The sequence below is a fragment of the Doryrhamphus excisus genome, chromosome 4 (genome assembly GCF_030265055.1).
Source record: "Doryrhamphus excisus isolate RoL2022-K1 chromosome 4, RoL_Dexc_1.0, whole genome shotgun sequence".
In the NCBI taxonomy this organism is placed as follows: domain Eukaryota; kingdom Metazoa; phylum Chordata; class Actinopteri; order Syngnathiformes; family Syngnathidae; genus Doryrhamphus; species Doryrhamphus excisus.
In genome coordinates, this window is record NC_080469.1 from 24,476,719 (window position 1) to 24,494,651 (window position 17,933).

At 30.4% G+C, this 17,933-nt stretch overlaps 1 protein-coding gene across 2 annotated transcripts in view; it reads left to right on the plus strand.

The window, feature by feature from the left end:
• Positions 1-17,933, plus strand: part of si:dkey-215k6.1 (transmembrane protein 132C) — a 187,381-nt gene that overhangs the window by 144,123 nt on the left and 25,325 nt on the right. For both annotated transcript variants that reach the window (XM_058069759.1, XM_058069760.1), the window contains one exon: positions 17,615-17,758. In XM_058069759.1, the coding sequence (XP_057925742.1) occupies positions 17,615-17,758 (144 nt within the window). The remainder of the gene's footprint in view (positions 1-17,614; positions 17,759-17,933) is intronic.

Sequence of the window (17,933 nt, forward strand, 5' to 3'; positions counted from 1 at the left end):
CCGTTGCTCTCTCTTCCGTCTCTATCGCTCTCCTCCATCGTCGGCGTGCGTCCCCAGTCCATCGTGTTCTTCGGTCAAAGCTGTAAAGGTCGCCATGTTTTCATCTTCCTGCTTGTGAAGCTTCAAAGACGACACACAAAAAGATGGAAGACGAGATGCGCACGTATTGATGTAACATTTCCAATCAGACCAAATTAATCGCTATCTTTCCGCACTCCAAACAGACGCTTCCTTTTGCCAGGCCAAAAAGCCGGCGTTAAAAGAAACCCAGCATCCGTGGATGCTTTTTTTTTTTTTTTTTTTTTTTTTTCAAAAAGTCTGCTAGTTCCATTAGCGCTGAGCTAATCTGGCCTGATGGCCTCTCCTTCAGACAGCAAAGCCCTGGTGAGAAAACCCAATTTTGTTGCGGGCCTTTGCCTCCCTGGCACACTTTGAGAGAGCGGCAGCAGCATTTTAGAGGCTTTCAAAGCCGCGGGAATGCCGGGAAGAGGCCAGCTCTGCTTTTAAAGAACAATCACCGCCATGAATGGTGCCTCGTCTGTGATCCGTTCGGACCACCGGTGTTCATGTTGAGCGTATACATATGGATAATACCTGGAATTCACGGAGCATCATCACACATTTTTCCGTCATTCCGGTGATCCAGCATCTCCTGTATTCATCATATATTCCATCATCTTTTTTAATATTGGCACTCATCCTATGTTAGATCAAGCCAGCTCTCCATCTGTCCGTTCGTTCATATGTCAGAATTAAAATTAAAATTAATTCAAAAAAACTTAAATTATATTAGGAAAGCAGGAAGTGAACAAATGTAACAGTTACTATGGTACCCATTATGTAATTGTATGGTCATATCACCTCGTACTTTGGTATGTGACTTGAAATTAAAATTAAAATTAAAATTAAAATTAAAATTAAAATTAAAATTAAAATTAAAATTAAAATTAAAATTAAAATTAAAATTAAAATTAAAATTAAAATTAAAATTAAAATTAAAATTAAAATTAAAATTAAAATTAATTTAAAAAACGTACATCGTATTAGGAAAGCAGGTAGTTGTATGGTCATATCACCTCGTACTTCGGTACGTGACTAAAAAAATTAAAATTAAAATTAAAATTAAAATTAAAATTAAAATTAAAATTAAAATTAAAATTAAAATTAAAATTAAAATTAAAATTAAAATTAAAATTAAAATTAAAATTAAAATTAAATATTTTTAAAATTATATATAATTAAAATATATTAGGAAAGCAGGAAGTGAATAAATGTAACAGTTACTATGGTACCCATTATGTTATTGGATGGTCATATCACCTCGTACTTTGGTATGTGAATTAAAATTAAAATTAAAATTAAAATTAAAATTAAAATTAAAATTAAAATTAAAATTAAAATTAAAATTAAAATTAAAATTAAAATTAAAATTACGAGGTGATATGACCATACAATGACATAATTTTAATTTTAATTTTAATTTTAATTTTAATTTTAATTTTAATTTTAATTTTAATTTTAATTTTAATTTTAATTTTAATTTTAATTTTAATTTTAATTTTAATTTTAATCTTAAACTATATTAGGAAAGCAGAAAGTGAACAAATGTAACAGTTACTGATTGTAAAAGTACCTAATGGAGGGGTAGGATTTATTAAGCTTTGCTTCTTCCTACTCCTTGTGTGGAACTGGGAACTGATTATGGGATGCACTCAATTGTGATCTAATGCATGTTCAAATGAAATAAAACCATTACCATCACCATAATTTGTCTCTGGTTCGGGGGCGGGGCAGAAATAGTCGTTTCATCTTTTTGAGGAGAGGTCGCGAGAGGACGGAGATATTTTTCCTAAAGAAACAGAACAAGGGTTGTTGAAATGAATCAAGCGATGTTTTCCGAGGATAAAACCCGATAATGGCTTGAAATGGATGATAAAGAGAGCAGTGGCACTTGGACAGGCCAGGGAAGGATGCGGTGTGTTTCAGCGGCTCAATTGGATCGGTAATAACGTTATGTGATGTCTCCAGCGAGCGCCATTACACATCCTCTCCCTGCTCCCGCTGGTAAAAGTAGAAGTGCCCTCGTCGCGGCGAAGGCCTCCCACAGGCCCGCCGAGGCCACTCCGCTGTTCTTGGCTATCTTTTATTTAGTCCGCGGCTTCTCTTTTGCTTCAACGCTAGGCGCAAATGAACAAATTTGGAGTGTACTTTGTGTCATTCTGCTAATAACATTTTTTTTTTGCTCCTATTTATTCACTCGAAGGTGACTCCCAAGGCCAACCCTTGATTTGCAAGTCCTTGCCAGACTGGCCATGTAGTCTTCCCCGGCGGAACAAGTTCTTTCTTTTTCTGTCTTCTCTTTTCTGTCTAACCTCCAGACCGTTACGATGCGACCGGCTTTTCCCTGATGTCTGCATCAATGCCGTATCTCGTAAGATTAGACTTCAGGCTGTCTTTATATCAGTTGCCTTGGCCATACTGCGTAGGTTTATATTGGGCATGCATGGTAAACGCTCTGTCCGTCTCAGCTGATTAAGCAGCTTTATTTTTATTTTATTTTATTTTATTTTATTTTATTTTATTTTATTTTATTTTATTTTATTTTATTTTATTTTATTTTATTTTATTTTATTTTATTTTATTTTATTTTATTTTATTTTATTTTATTTTATTTTATTTTTATTTTTATTAATTTTAAAATTATTATTAAATTATTATGAGGATTATTAATTATCTTATCTTGTATTCATATTTTTATTTTTAATAATGTTAAAATTATTTTTTAATTATTATGATGATTAATAATTATTTCATCTTGTATTTATATTTTTATTTATTTTAAACTTATTATTAAATTATTTTGATGATTATTAATTATTTTATCTTGTATTTATATTTATATTTTTATTTATTTTAAAATTATTATTAAATTATTATGATGATTATTAATTATTTTATCTTGTATTCATATTTTTATCTTTATTTATTTTAAAATTATTATTAAATTATTATGATGATTATTAGTTATTTTATCTTGTATTTATATTTTTATTTTTATTATTTTTAAACTATTATTAAATTATTATGATGATTATTAATTATTTTATATTGTATTAATTTTCATATTTTTATTTATTTTAAAATTATTATGATGATTATTAATTATTTTATCTTGTATTTATATGCCCACAATAATATACAATATATAGTATTATCTAAAATATAATTGACTTTTTCATATTTGCACCATAAACTATGACATGCGCCCCCCCCCCCCCCCCCCCCACATCATGTAATGCCGAACTTCTTTTTACACTTGTCACAGAGGTTGTACAATACCTGGTCTCACAATGGCGTCCATTCTAAAGAAGATGGATGCCGTCATTTAACTTGTCTTTGACTAAATGAAGATTGAGAACAAGCCGGGTCCAATTCCCGTTTCGTTGATCCGTCTAAGGTTCATCCCATGGTGAATTTGGAGTCCCCATTATGTCTAAAAGCCAAAGTATATAATTTTGGCATTGATCACTTTGATGAATTGGTCTAAGAAACGCCATCGGACGATAACGACGCTTCTCCAAAGCATCCTGGTCTTCGCCGGTTGCCGTATTTGCTTGTTACCTGCCAGCGACGCCCCCAATTAATCTGCACATGTGACACTTTTACAAGGTGGGAGACTATGTGGGTCACCGAGAGGCGCCCGTGTCCCGGGCTGAGGGTTGATTTCCATAGCAAGCGGCTGCTTCTCGCCAATTAGTCAACAAGAACAGGACCACAGAAGAAGTACACTACACTACATTGGGGGGGTGTGGGGGGGGGGATATATAAGTGACCAATGCAAAGTTGTCTTCTGCTGAAACGAGGAAACGGCATTTGTCCCACTTTAAATGGGACACAAGCCCCCCCCCCCCCCCCCCCCCCCCCGCCCCCGCCAGGATTACACTTTTTATCAGTGTGGAACAAATTCTGGGTATGTGGGAGAAGAGTCACCCTATTTGTAACGCCATAGATTAATTTCTATATTCTAAAAATTTTAATTTTAATTTTAATTTTAATTTTAATTTTAATTTTAATTTTAATTTTAATTTTAATTTTAATTTTTTTATCTTGTATTTATATGTCCACAATAATATACATTATATAGTATTATCTAAAATATACTTTTTCATATTTAATTTTTATTTTTATTTTTATTTTTATTTTTATTTTTATTTTTATTTTTATTTTTATTTTTATTTTTATTTTTATTTTTATTTTTATTTTTATTTTTATTTTTATTTTTATTTTTATTTTTATTTTTATTTTTATTTTTATTTTTATTTGATTATTAATTATTTTATCTTGTATTTATATGTCCACAATAATATACATTATACAGTATTATCTAAAATATACTTTTTCATATTAAATTTTTATTTTTATTTTTATTTTTATTTTTATTTTTATTTTTATTTTTATTTTTATTTTTATTTTTATTTTTATTTTTATTTTTATTTTTATTTTTATTTTTATTTTTATTTTTATTTGATTATTAATTATTTAATCTTGTATTTATATGTCCACAATAATATACATTATATAGTATTATCTAAAATATACTTTTTCATATTTTATTTTTATTTTTATTTTTATTTGATTATGAATTATTTAATCTTGTATTTATATGTCCACAATAATATACAATATATAGTATTATCTAAAATATGATACTTTTTCTTGGTTAATTGGTTCCAGACCTGGCCACGTATTAATCCCCCTTCCCTCATTTATCACGGTTAATTGGTTCCAGATCTGATCGTGTATTAATCATCTCCCTCATTTATCACAGTTATTTGGTTCAGATCTAAGCATGTATTAATCCCCCTTCCCTCATTTATCACGATTAATTGGTTCCTGACCATGTATTATCGCCCTCATTTATCACAGTTATTTGGTTCAGATCTAACCATGTATTAAGCACCCTCCCTCATTTATCACGGTTAATTGTTCCAGACCTGACCATGTATTAAGCACCCTCCCTCATTTATCACGGTTAAATGGTTCCCAACCTGACCATGTATTATCCCCCTCCCATGTGGTAGCCCCATCCCTCATTTATCACGGTTAATTGGTTCCAGACCTGACCATGTATTCATCCCCCTTCCCTCATTTATCACGATTAAATGGTTCCAGACCTGACCATGTATTAATAAGAATATAATATTTTCGGCCTTCTAAATACAGTTCTTAACATCATTAGAGCCTGGTAGACATGAAATAACACCCCTACAGTCACCTTTACACTCTTATTGCCAAATGTAGTAGACATAAGAAGAGAAATAAGGAACAGTCAGTGGCTTCGGGGGGTTGTATCGATCAAGTCTGGTGCTTGTGTGTCTCACCGAACATTACAGTAGCATTCCCGACAACTCAACACAGCGTCTTTGAATGCATCATATTTGTGTTTGACTTCATTTTGACATTTTTATGCTTTGAAAATGCTAACATTTCATTTGAAATTAGCTTAAATAATAATAATAATAATAATAATAACAATAATAATATTTTCATTTGAAAGTAGCTTAAATAATAATAACAATAATAACAACAACAATAATAATAATAATCTTATAATAAAAAATAAAATAAAATAAAGTAAAAAAAAAAAATAAAAAATAAAATAAAATAAAATAAAATAAAATAAAATAAAATAAAATAAAATAAAATAAAATAAAATAAAATAATAAATTTTTGACTAAAAATAGACAGTATTTAACCACGAAACAGCATGATTTATCAAAGTAAGTTATCAAAGTGAATTTTATCGTATTTGCCGTACATTTCGTGCGCGTACGTTATCGTCGTCAGAACATGGCGTCGTGACGCCTGGCCTCATATCACAGCACATCATATCTTCACTGACGCCACTCCAACCGTGGACTCGCTCCCGACTTCATTTTTTATTCTTTTTTTTTTTTTTTTTTTTTTTCGGAGCCTGACTTTGTAGGCGTCTCACGTCCTTTTTTTGTCGTTTCAGACATTTCGCCCGCTTTGCTCGTGTCATCAAATATCAAAGTTTTAAAGTTCACTCTGACTTTTATGTGCAGCTCGGCAAAGCGCGACTTGAGATATTTCAACGTGGATTTAATGTCTTGTTTTACCTCAGCGAGGGAACGAGAGCGTGACACTTCATTAGGTACACTGACTAATGAGATCCAATACAAAAAAATAATAATAATAATAATGACCACTTTTAATGAGATAAACACAGTTTGTTATTGTAGAATCGTTTTACATCGCAGCAACGTTACCTCCGCTCTAATTTTCTTCATCGTGTTGACAAGACGAGGCTTAAACGAAAGTCGTTCCCATCGCGAGCAGCACTGCCGTGTTTGCTCCAAGTAATTACTCTCTCCAACAAGTCCGTGTCATCACACGCACCCCAAATAAATGAGCCCCGGGCTTAATAATCTGACTGTAATGAACATTGTCATTGTGATAATAGCCGTTTATCCCTTACATCACACACACACACACACACACACACACACACACACACACACACACACACGCACACACTTGGGTCTTAATTCTTTCACTCAAATGAGCCCCTGAAGGATTAATTCCAAGAGTGTTTGGCTTTTTCTTTGTTTTTTTTGGCTGCCGGGCTGCCAATGTGGACAGAGAGGAAAAGGTGTGAGCCAACCTTCAGGTGTCCTATGTCATGTTTCTGGGTTAGTAATTGGACTTTATTTATTTGCATAATTATTTGCACATTTTTATATTTTTATTGCATTATTTTTTTATAATAATAATAATAATAATAAATTTAATAATAATTTTTAAAATAATTTTTAAATTATTATTAATTATTAAATAATTTTTAATAATAAATAAAGCACTTTTCAAAATACTCAAAGACACTTTACAGAAAATGGAGTTGAATAAAAACAAGTAAAAGTTTATACACAGTTAAAATGTGAGTCAAAATGGGGCGGGGCACAGGAAGGAAATAAAAATTAAAGGAAAAAAAATTTAATTATGTATTCATTTTTTATGAATGAATTTTAATTTTAATTTTAATTTTAATTTTAATTTTAATTTTAATTTTAATTTTAATTTTAATTTTAATTTTAATTTTAATTTTAATTTATTTTAAAATTATTATTAAATTATTATGATGATTATTAATTATTTGATCCTTATATTTATATGTCCACAATAATATACAATATATAGTATTATCTAAAATATGATAGAAAAATAGCATATAATACTATTTTTTACTATTTTTAATACTATTTTTTCATGTAATAATTACAAAATAATACAAACAATAATAATAATCAAAATAACACAGGCGCCCCCACATCATGTAATGCTGAACTTCTTTTTACACTTGCACAACCGTGGTTAAAACGTAATTTAGGGAAAAAAAATAGATAGGTTAAGGTCAGCTGTCTCAATAAATTAGTTGAAATCAAATAATTTTTAAAATAATAATAATAATAATATTTTTATAATAATAATAATAATATTTTTTATAATAATAAAAAATAATAATAATTTTAAAAAATAATAACTGCATTTTCTTTTGTTAACTTTTTCAAATATATTTTTATTACTTGAATGCAAAACCTTTGAATGCCTCATATTTGTATTTGACTTCATTTTGACATTTTTAAAATAATAATATAATATTATTTTTTTGTAATAATAATAATATTTTTTTATAATGCAAAAATTTAATTACATTAAAATTTAAATTACAAATTTTTAAAAAATAACCGGGGTATTTTCTTTTGTTAACTTTTTCAAATATATTTTTATTACTTGAATGCAAAACCTTTGAATGCCTCATATTTGTATTTGACTTCATTTTGACATTTTTAAAATAATAATATAATATTATTTTTTATAATAATAATAATATTTTTTATAATGCAAAAATTTAATTACATTAAAATTTAAATTAAACTTTTTTTAAAAATAACCGGGGTATTTTCTTTTGTTAACTTTTTCAAATATATTTTTATTACTTGAATGCAAAACCTTTGAATGCCTCATATTTGTATTTGACTTCATTTGACATTTTTAAAATAATAATATAATATTATTTTTTATAATAATAATAATATTTTTTATAATGCAAAAATTTAATTACATAAAAATTTAAATTAAAAAATTAAAAAAAATAACCGGGGTATTTTCTTTTGTTAACTTTTTCAAATATATTTTTATTACTTGAATGCAAAACCTTTGAATGCCTCATATTTGTATTTGACTTCATTTTGACATTTTTAAAATAATAATATAATATTATTTTTTATAATAATAATAATATTTTTTATAATGCAAAAATTTAATTACATAAAAATTTAAATTAAAAAATTAAAAAAAATAACCGGGGTATTTTCTTTTGTTAACTTTTTCAAATATATTTTTATTACTTGAATGCAAAACCTTTGAATGCCTCATATTTGTATTTGACTTCATTTTTGACATTTTTAAAATAATAATATAATATTATTTTTTTGTAATAATAATAATATTTTTTTATAATGCAAAAATTTAATTACATTAAAATTTAAATTAAAAAAAAATAACCGGGGTATTTTCTTTTGTTAACTTTTTCAAATATGTTTTTATTACTTGAATGCAAAACCTTTGAATGCCTCATATTTGTATTTGACTTCATTTTGACATTTTAAAAATAATAATATAATATTATTTTTTGTAATAATAATAATATTTTTTATAATGCAAAAATTTAATTACATTAAAATTTAAATTAAACTTTTTTTAAAAATAACCGGGGTATTTTCTTTTGTTAACTTTTTCAAATATATTTTTATTACTTGAATGCAAAACCTTTGAATGCCTCATATTTGTATTTGACTTCATTTTTGACATTTTTAAAATAATAATATAATATTATTTTTTTGTAATAATAATAATATTTTTTTATAATGCAAAAATTTAATTACATTAAAATTTAAATAAAATAAAATTAAATTAAATTAAAAAATAACCGGGGTATTTTCTTTTGTTAACTTTTTCAAATATATTTTTATTAATTATTCAGATAATCGTCTCCTCTCACTTGAATGCAAAACCTGTTTTTCCTTCATACTTAAAAAAATGTCATTTTAATGGGAATATGATGAGAAAAAAGTTATTTAATTTTTTTTTACCCAATTATTTCCCATCTAATTAATTTCAAAGGCTTAATGATGTTTATGTCCATTCCTGGTTATATTAATAATATATAATACATGCGTCAGACATAGCAATTATCAGGCAATATCGCTGCTGAAATTGCATTGCTGGTTATTCAGCCATTCCCGCTGCGTTGAACAATCCCCGTCATTCTCTCATTGGCACAAACAAAGACGTTGTTGTGGTAAACACATTTGGACGCCGTGTGATGCTGATGATGCCACGGCTGTTTACACGGCAGAAGGACACTTTGGAATTCCTTCAGTAAACACTATCGACTCGAGCGGCGGCGGCGGCGGCGGTGGCGGCGGCGCTTCTGCTGAATCCCAATAAGCACTCAAGTCCAGTTTATTTCCACTTGAACAAAAACTTTATTTGTTAAGACGTTTGTTTAGCCACGCAGACCTCAAACTGTACGTAAACCGTAGCGTGGAAAAGGGATTTCTATCTTTTTTTTTGGCATATTTGTCACCCTTGAATGGAAATATTAGTCAACGACAACACAGCTAAACATGAAATGCAGTTATTATTAATTATTAAGAATTATTAAGAAGAATTATTAAGAATTAATTAATTATTAAGAATATTATCTACTATTAAAAATAGAGTATTAATAATAGAGTATTTTCCCGAAGGATCATCACATAAAGTATTTCTATATTATTACCAAATAAAAAAATAATTTCAAGTTAAATATTAATAAAAATTAGTAAAATTATAAATAATATTATTTAGATAAATAACTTTTTATATTACCTATAATTGTCAATTCTATTGAACAAAATAATTCAAAATAAATCAACAAAAATAAATAGTATACATATTATAAATAAATATAAATATTTAGATATGCCTTTACTCGTCACTCAGTGTGGAAATTTGCACCCTAAAATATACATACATTAATAAAAAATATTTATTAAATTTTAAAAATCATTATCAATGAAGCATAAAAAGCATTAACATATTACCAAATGTAAAAGAATTATAATAATTTCAAGTTAAAAATAAATAGAAATTTGTAAAATAATAAATAATATTATTTAGATAAATAACTCTTTATATTTTCTATATTTGTCAATTCTATTAAACAATTAAAAAATCAATTTAAAAAATCAATAAAAAAATAAGTAGTATAATTATTATAAATAAATATAAATATACATACATTTATACAAATATTAATTAAATTTTAAAGATAATTATCAGTGAAGCATACAAACATTAACATATTACTAAATGTAAAAAAAATATAATAACTTCTAGTTAAAAAAAATAATTAGAAATTTGTAAAATAATAAATAATATTATTTACATAAATAAATTTATGTGACCTATATTTGTCAATTCTATTAAACAAAATCATTAAAATAAAATAAAAAATAAATAGTATACATATTATAAATAAATATAAATATATATGCATTAAAGCATAAAAACATAGACCAGTATTTTTTAATAAAAAAAAAAATATTACGTACATATGCTGTGCATTTTATAGCACCTGTATTGTCACACGTTTGTAAATTATTACCACATTATTAAAAAAATATATTACATTTTAAAATTATTTTTATGAGATTTTTTACATTTTAAATTATTTTTAAAAATAATATGAAAAAATATATAAAATACGTGAAATATTGACAAAAAAATTAGTTCCAGTAGTATTCCATTTCATACTTCCTCAGTCTAACTGCCGTGAAGGTGAGAAGCCCGTTTTTGTTGTTTTTAAAAAAACAACAAAACAAGGCAAGAAAAGGTCACGCGTGACGAGCTATAATACCGTGACTTGGGGGCGTGGTTTCCCGGAAAATGTCGCTTAAATAGCCAATGACCTCCGGAGCGTTTCATTCCGATGCTCCATTTCTTTCAATAGAGTACCCGGCAGTAAAATGGGCGGGGCTAGCCAGCTCGCACGACACATTGGGGCACTTAAATGGAAAACAGTCACCCGCATCGCGCACATGCACACACGTGCACGCTAATGCATGCGCATCGGCTGCTGCGATACACTCGTGATGCGTTTAATGGGCGCCGTATAAATTGTGACTAAAGTGCCTTTAGCCAATTTTCATTCCACAGCTGCGCCCCCCTGACACACACACACACATCAAATACATAAAAAGAAATGCGGTATAAAGGTAAAGTACCTAATATTGTGTCCTTTGGGGGGGGGGGGTGCACGTGCATGAATTCATTTACCACTTGAAGTGACCCTAAACATTTTCCACTCTAACAAGCTGGTTTGCGCCCACATGTTCGTTAAGGGCGTGTCGTGCAATAAGCAACATGCTAACGCTAACACGCATGAGGCGCCTCACGTCTGTGTGTGTCACATCCATTCACTTTCATTCTTGTCTTTATTATTATTATTATTATTATTATTATTATTATTATTATTATTATTATTATTATTATTATTATTATTATTATTATTATTATTATTATTATTATTATTATTATTATTATTATTATTATTTATTATTTCCATCCGGCGGCAAATCGGAGCAGTAGAAGAAGTGCGTAAATTGACAATAAATCACGTAAATTAATTAAAAAAAAAGGACTATTAAAAAATGCCTGGCAGTTATGTGACAAAACATCATTTAATAGCTGACTTTTATCACCCACTTTTTGTCTTCCTGTACGTCATATACTATCTTTATGATCGAAAAATGAAAGTGATGAATAATGCATTATTGACACGTGTTGGACAGAAATACAGCCGCACTCCCTAAATCCATCAATAGCTTCGTTTTCCTGGCTAAACACGCAGCACTATAGCGAAATAAACACCAAAGTCATGCAAGAAAGGTAAAATACTGTAACATGTAACGTCGTAAAATGAAACTCTAACACAGACTGCTGTAACACAAAAGGCTGGAACATGACACGTAACAAAGGTCGTAACATGAAGTGTTGTCACATGACATATGTGTTAAAATATTACACCATGAAATGCCATAACATGAATGGTTGCAACATGAAATGTCATAACTCGAAATGTTGTGACATGAAATGCTGTAAGATGAAACTATTCAACATGAAATGCCATAACTTGAAATGTTGCGACATGAAATATCATAACTCAAAATGTTGCAACATGAAATGCTGTAAGATGAAATTATTTAACATGAAATGTCATAACTCGAAATGTTGCGACATAAAATGCCGTAAGATGAAATTATTTAACATGAAATGTCATAACTCGAAATGTTGCGACATGAAATGCTGTAAGATGAAATTATTCAACATGAAATGCCATAACTTGAAATGTTACAACATGAAATGCCATAACATGAATGGTTGCAACATTAAATATCATAACTTGAAATGTTGCAGCATGAAATGCTGTAAGATGGAATCATTCAACATGAAATACCATAACTCAAAATGTCGCAACATGAAATGCCGTAAGATGAAATTATTTAACATGAAATGTCATAACTTGAAATGTTGAAACATGAAATTCTGTAAGAAGAAACTATTCAACATGAAATGCCATAACTTGAAATGTTGCAACATGAAATATCATAACTCGAAATGTTGCGACATGAAATGCTGTAAGATGAAACTATTCAACATGAAATGTCATAACTTGAAATGTTGCAACATGAAATGTCATACCTCGAAATGTTGCGACATGAAATGCTGTAAATGAAACTTTTTGACATGAAATGTCATAAGTCGAAATGTTGCAACATGAAATGCCATAACTCGAAATGTTGCAACACGAAATGCTGTAAGATGAAATTATACAACATGAAATGCCATAATTCAAAATGTTGCAACATAAAATGTCGTAAGATGAAATTATTCAACATGAAATACCATAACTTGAAATGTTGCAACATGAAATGTCATAACTCGAAATGTTGCGACATAAAATGCTGTAAGATGAAATTATTCAACATGAAATGTCATAACTCGAAATGTTGCAACATGAAATACCATAACTTGAAATGTTGCGACATGAAATGCTGTAAGATGAAACTATTCAACATGAAATGTCGTAACTTGAAATGTTGCAACATGAAATGCCATAACATGAAATGTTGCAACATGAAATGTCATAACTCAAAATGTTGCAACATGAAATGCTGTAAGATGAAATTATTTAACATGAAATGCCATAACTTGAAATGCAACATGAAATGCTGTAAGATGAAATTATTCAACATGATATGCCATAACTTGAAATGTCGCAACATGAAATGCCGTAAGATGAAATTATTTAACATTAAATGTCATAACTCGAAATGTTGCGACATGAAATGCTGTAAGATGAAATTATTCAACATCAAACGCCATAACTTGAAATGTTGCAACATGAAATGCTGTAAGACGAAATCATTCAACATGAATTACCATAACTCGAAATGTCGCAACATGAAATGTCATAACTCGAAATGTTGCGACATGAAATGCTGTAAGATGAAATTATTCAACATGAAATGTCATAACTTGAAATGTTGCAACATGAAATGCTGTAAGATGAAATCATTCAACATGAAATACCATAACTCGAAATGTCGCAACATGAAATGTCGTAAGTTGAAATTATTCAACATGAAATGTCATAACATGAAATGTTGCAACATGAAATGTCATAACTCAAAATGTTGCAACATGAAATGCTGTAAGATGAAATTATTTAACATGAAATGCCATAACTTGAAATGCAACATGAAATGCTGTAAGATGAAATTATTCAACATGATATGCCATAACTTGAAATGTCGCAACATGAAATGTCGCAACATGAAATGCCGTAAGATGAAATTATTTAACATTAAATGTCATAACTCGAAATGTTGCGACATGAAATGCTGTAAGATGAAATTATTCAACATGAAACGCCATAACTTGAAATGTTGCAACATGAAATGCTGTAAGACGAAATCATTCAACATGAATTACCATAACTCGAAATGTCGCAACATGAAATGTCATAACTCGAAATGTTGTGACATGAAATGCTGTAAGATGAAATTATTCAACATGAAATGTCATAACTTGAAATGTTGCAACATGAAATGCTGTAAGATGAAATCATTCAACATGAAATACCATAACTCGAAATGTCGCAACATGAAATGTCGTAAGATGAAATTATTCAACATGAAATGTCATAACTTGAAATGTTGCAATATGAAATGTCATAACTCAAAATGTTGCGACATAAAATGCTGTAAGATGAAATTATTCAACATGAAATGCCATAACTTGAAATGTTGCAACATGAAATCTCATAACTCAAAATATTGCAACATGAAATGTCATAACATGAATGGTTGCAACATGAAATGTCATAACTTGAAATGTTGTAACATGAAATGTCATAACTCAAAATGTTGCAACATAAAATTCTGTAAGATGAAATTATTCAACATGAAATGCCATAACTTGAAATGATAAAAAAAATGTCCAAGCAAAAAAATCAAGGGAAAAAGCAAATAACAAGTCCTTCTCATTTGGGAATATACTACATGCCCTGATAGTCCAGTACTAGTAACAACGCAGTACTTTCAGTTTGTCCAACAGCGTATGTGTGTGTGCTTTATCTCATCATCAATGTTTTGGTTTTTTTTTTGTCATTTTTTTATCAGCGTGTCTTCAAAAGAAGACTTTTATGGACACTCTCTGACATCACGGCCCACTGTTGTTTGTTGTCTTGTGCTTGAGCCTGCAGTCAAGATAGTGACATCGCAAACGTGATTTTATCTGCGGATGTCGACACATCACCGCCCCGACACACAAACACACACACACACACACACACACACAAACACACACAAGCACGCCTTCCATGCAAACACATCTTCCAGACAAGTAAACACATCCTCCTCTTCAGCCTGCAGGCTGAGTCTTTTCCTTGATATCTCCTCTCATCGCTGTGTGCTTTTTTTTATTGTCTTTGTCATGCTTTTAATCCTGTTTATTCCCACATGTCCTCCCCTCTTAGCCTCACCCTCCTCTCACCTCCCAACACCTGCTTCTTGGATGTATTTATAGATACAGAGAGGGGAAATATCTATTATGTAAGATATGACCAAACTGTAATATTTCATGTGAGGCTATTCCTTTGTTTGTGTTTGATCCCCTGCCAAACTGCATTCTGACACCATAAAGCCTAAAAGGAGTCCTGTCCCTTTAAGAAAGTACTACTGACTCGTTCTTAAAGACACAGAAACAACAGTTCTCATTTTTTTTCTGTAATGCCCATCTAGCACTAGCATAAATATATGTATGGTTATTTCTCTATCGGCCTGTTGGGTCTAATAACGCCCGCAAACCCGCCGCCGCCAAACAAGAGTGTCTGCCACAATAACCTGTAATCACCGTAATCTCACGGTGGGCGAAAAATGCCCCCCTTTGGAAGCGTAACGCCATCTAATCAAGATTGACTGTCTCGGAAGCGTCTAATCACACTCCAGCATACTGATTACTGTAATACTAAGTTTTTTTTTTTACCCCCCCCCCACCCCCCACTGTGCTTTATTCACGTCTGCACTTTGTCCTTAGTTACAGTATACATCGCATATACACCACAGCACAAAGCAGAGGAATTTAATGGCTATACTGTAGTATGTATACTGTATACATATATACTCTAGATGCAGTATTTACAAAAGAGTTTTATTTGTGGCATATTTTTTAATGAATATATAAATATTGTTCAATATGAATTTGATATGTTTTAAAAACAACATTTTTTTTTACAAAAAAACAAGCTAAAAATATGAACATAAAATATTGTAACATGAAACTGTAAAATGAAATGCTGTAACGTGGAACGTCGTAACGTGAAAGGTAGCGCCGCACAACGTTTGAAACATGGACGACTGTAACAAAACTTTGCAACTTTGTAACATGAGACGCGGCTACGCAGACGGCGGCGACACGAAGCATTGTAACATTAAAGGCTGTAACACAAAACATTGCAACATGAAACATTGTAACATGAAATGCCGTAACACAAAACACCGTATAACATTTTGAAATATAAAATGCTGTAATGTGAAATGCGAAACACAAAAGCCCTAACATAAAATGCAGCAACACAAAACGCTGCAACATGACACATTGTAACATGTAACACTGTAACACGAAACACTGTAACATGAAACACCGCGACACGAATAATGGCTAAACAAAATAAAATGCAGCATAAAATGTAACATGAAATATTAAAATATTGCAGCAACACAACACATTGCAACATGAAACATTGTAACATGAAATGCCGTAACACAAAAACACCTTAACATGAAACAGTGCAACACAAAATTTTGCAACATAAAATGATGTAATGTGAAATGCCGAACACGAAAGTCCGAACATAAAACGTTGCAACTTGAAAAATTGTAACATGAAATGCTGTAACACAAAACACTGTAACATGAAGTATTGCAACACAAAATTTAGCAACATAAAATGCTGTAATTTGAAATGCGGAACACGAAAGTCCAAACATAAAATGCGGCAACACAAAACGCTGCAACTTGAAACATTGTTACATTGTAACATGTAACACTGTAACACAAAACACTGTAACATGAAACATTGCAACACGAAACATTGCAACACAAAATTTTCCAACATAAAATGCTGTAATGTGAAATGCGGAATACGAAAGTCTGAGCATAAAATGCAGCAACACAAAACGCTGTAACTTGAAACATTGTAACATGTAACACTATAACACAAAACACTGTAACATGAAACACTGCAACACGAAACATTGCAACATAAAATGCTATAATGTGAAATGCGGAACACGAAAGTCCTAACATCAGATGCGGCAACACAAAACACTGCAACTTGAAACATTGTTACATTGTAACATGTAACACTGTAACATGAAGTATTGCAACACAAAACATTGCAACACAAAATTTTGCGACATAAAATGCTGTAATGTGAAATGCGGAACATGAAAGTCCGAACATCAAATGCGGCAACACAAAACGCTGCAACTTGAAACATTGTTACATTGTAACATGTAACACTGTAACATGAAATATTGCAACACGAACCATTGCAACACAAAATTTAGCAACATAAAATGCTGTAATGTGAAATGCGGAACACGAAAGTCCGAACAAGAAAACGCGGCAACACAAAATGCTGTAACTTGAAACATTGTTACATTGTAACACTGTAACACAAAACACTGTAAAATGAAACATCTCAACACAAAATACCGCAGCATGAAACAATACCACATGACACGTCGCAACATGAAACACAAAAGCAACACAAAACACTGCAACATGAAATGCCGTAACGCGAATCGCTGTAACATGAAACATTGTTACACGTAACACTGTAACGCAAAACACTGTAAAATCAAACTATTTGCAGCTAAACTAGGCAACGTCAACATTAAACGTGTCGTCCTTCTCGCTAGGACACGGAGGTGGTGAACACGGCCATCCTGACAGGTCGGAGGGTGGTGCTGCCCGTCAAAGTGGTCACCGTGGAGACGGACGGGCAGGTGAGGGAGGTGGATGACTCGCTGACGTGCAGCTCCACCGACGTGGACGTGCTGAAGGTGAGTGATGACCCGTTATGTACGTTGTACATTCCCAGAACGTACCTTAGCTTAGAGTGTCATTAGACATTAGAGCTCTTTAGACATGAAATAACACCCCTATAGTCATCTTTAAACTCCTATTACCCAGTATAGTACGCATAATAATATAAATTAAGACAATCAAGGTATCAAT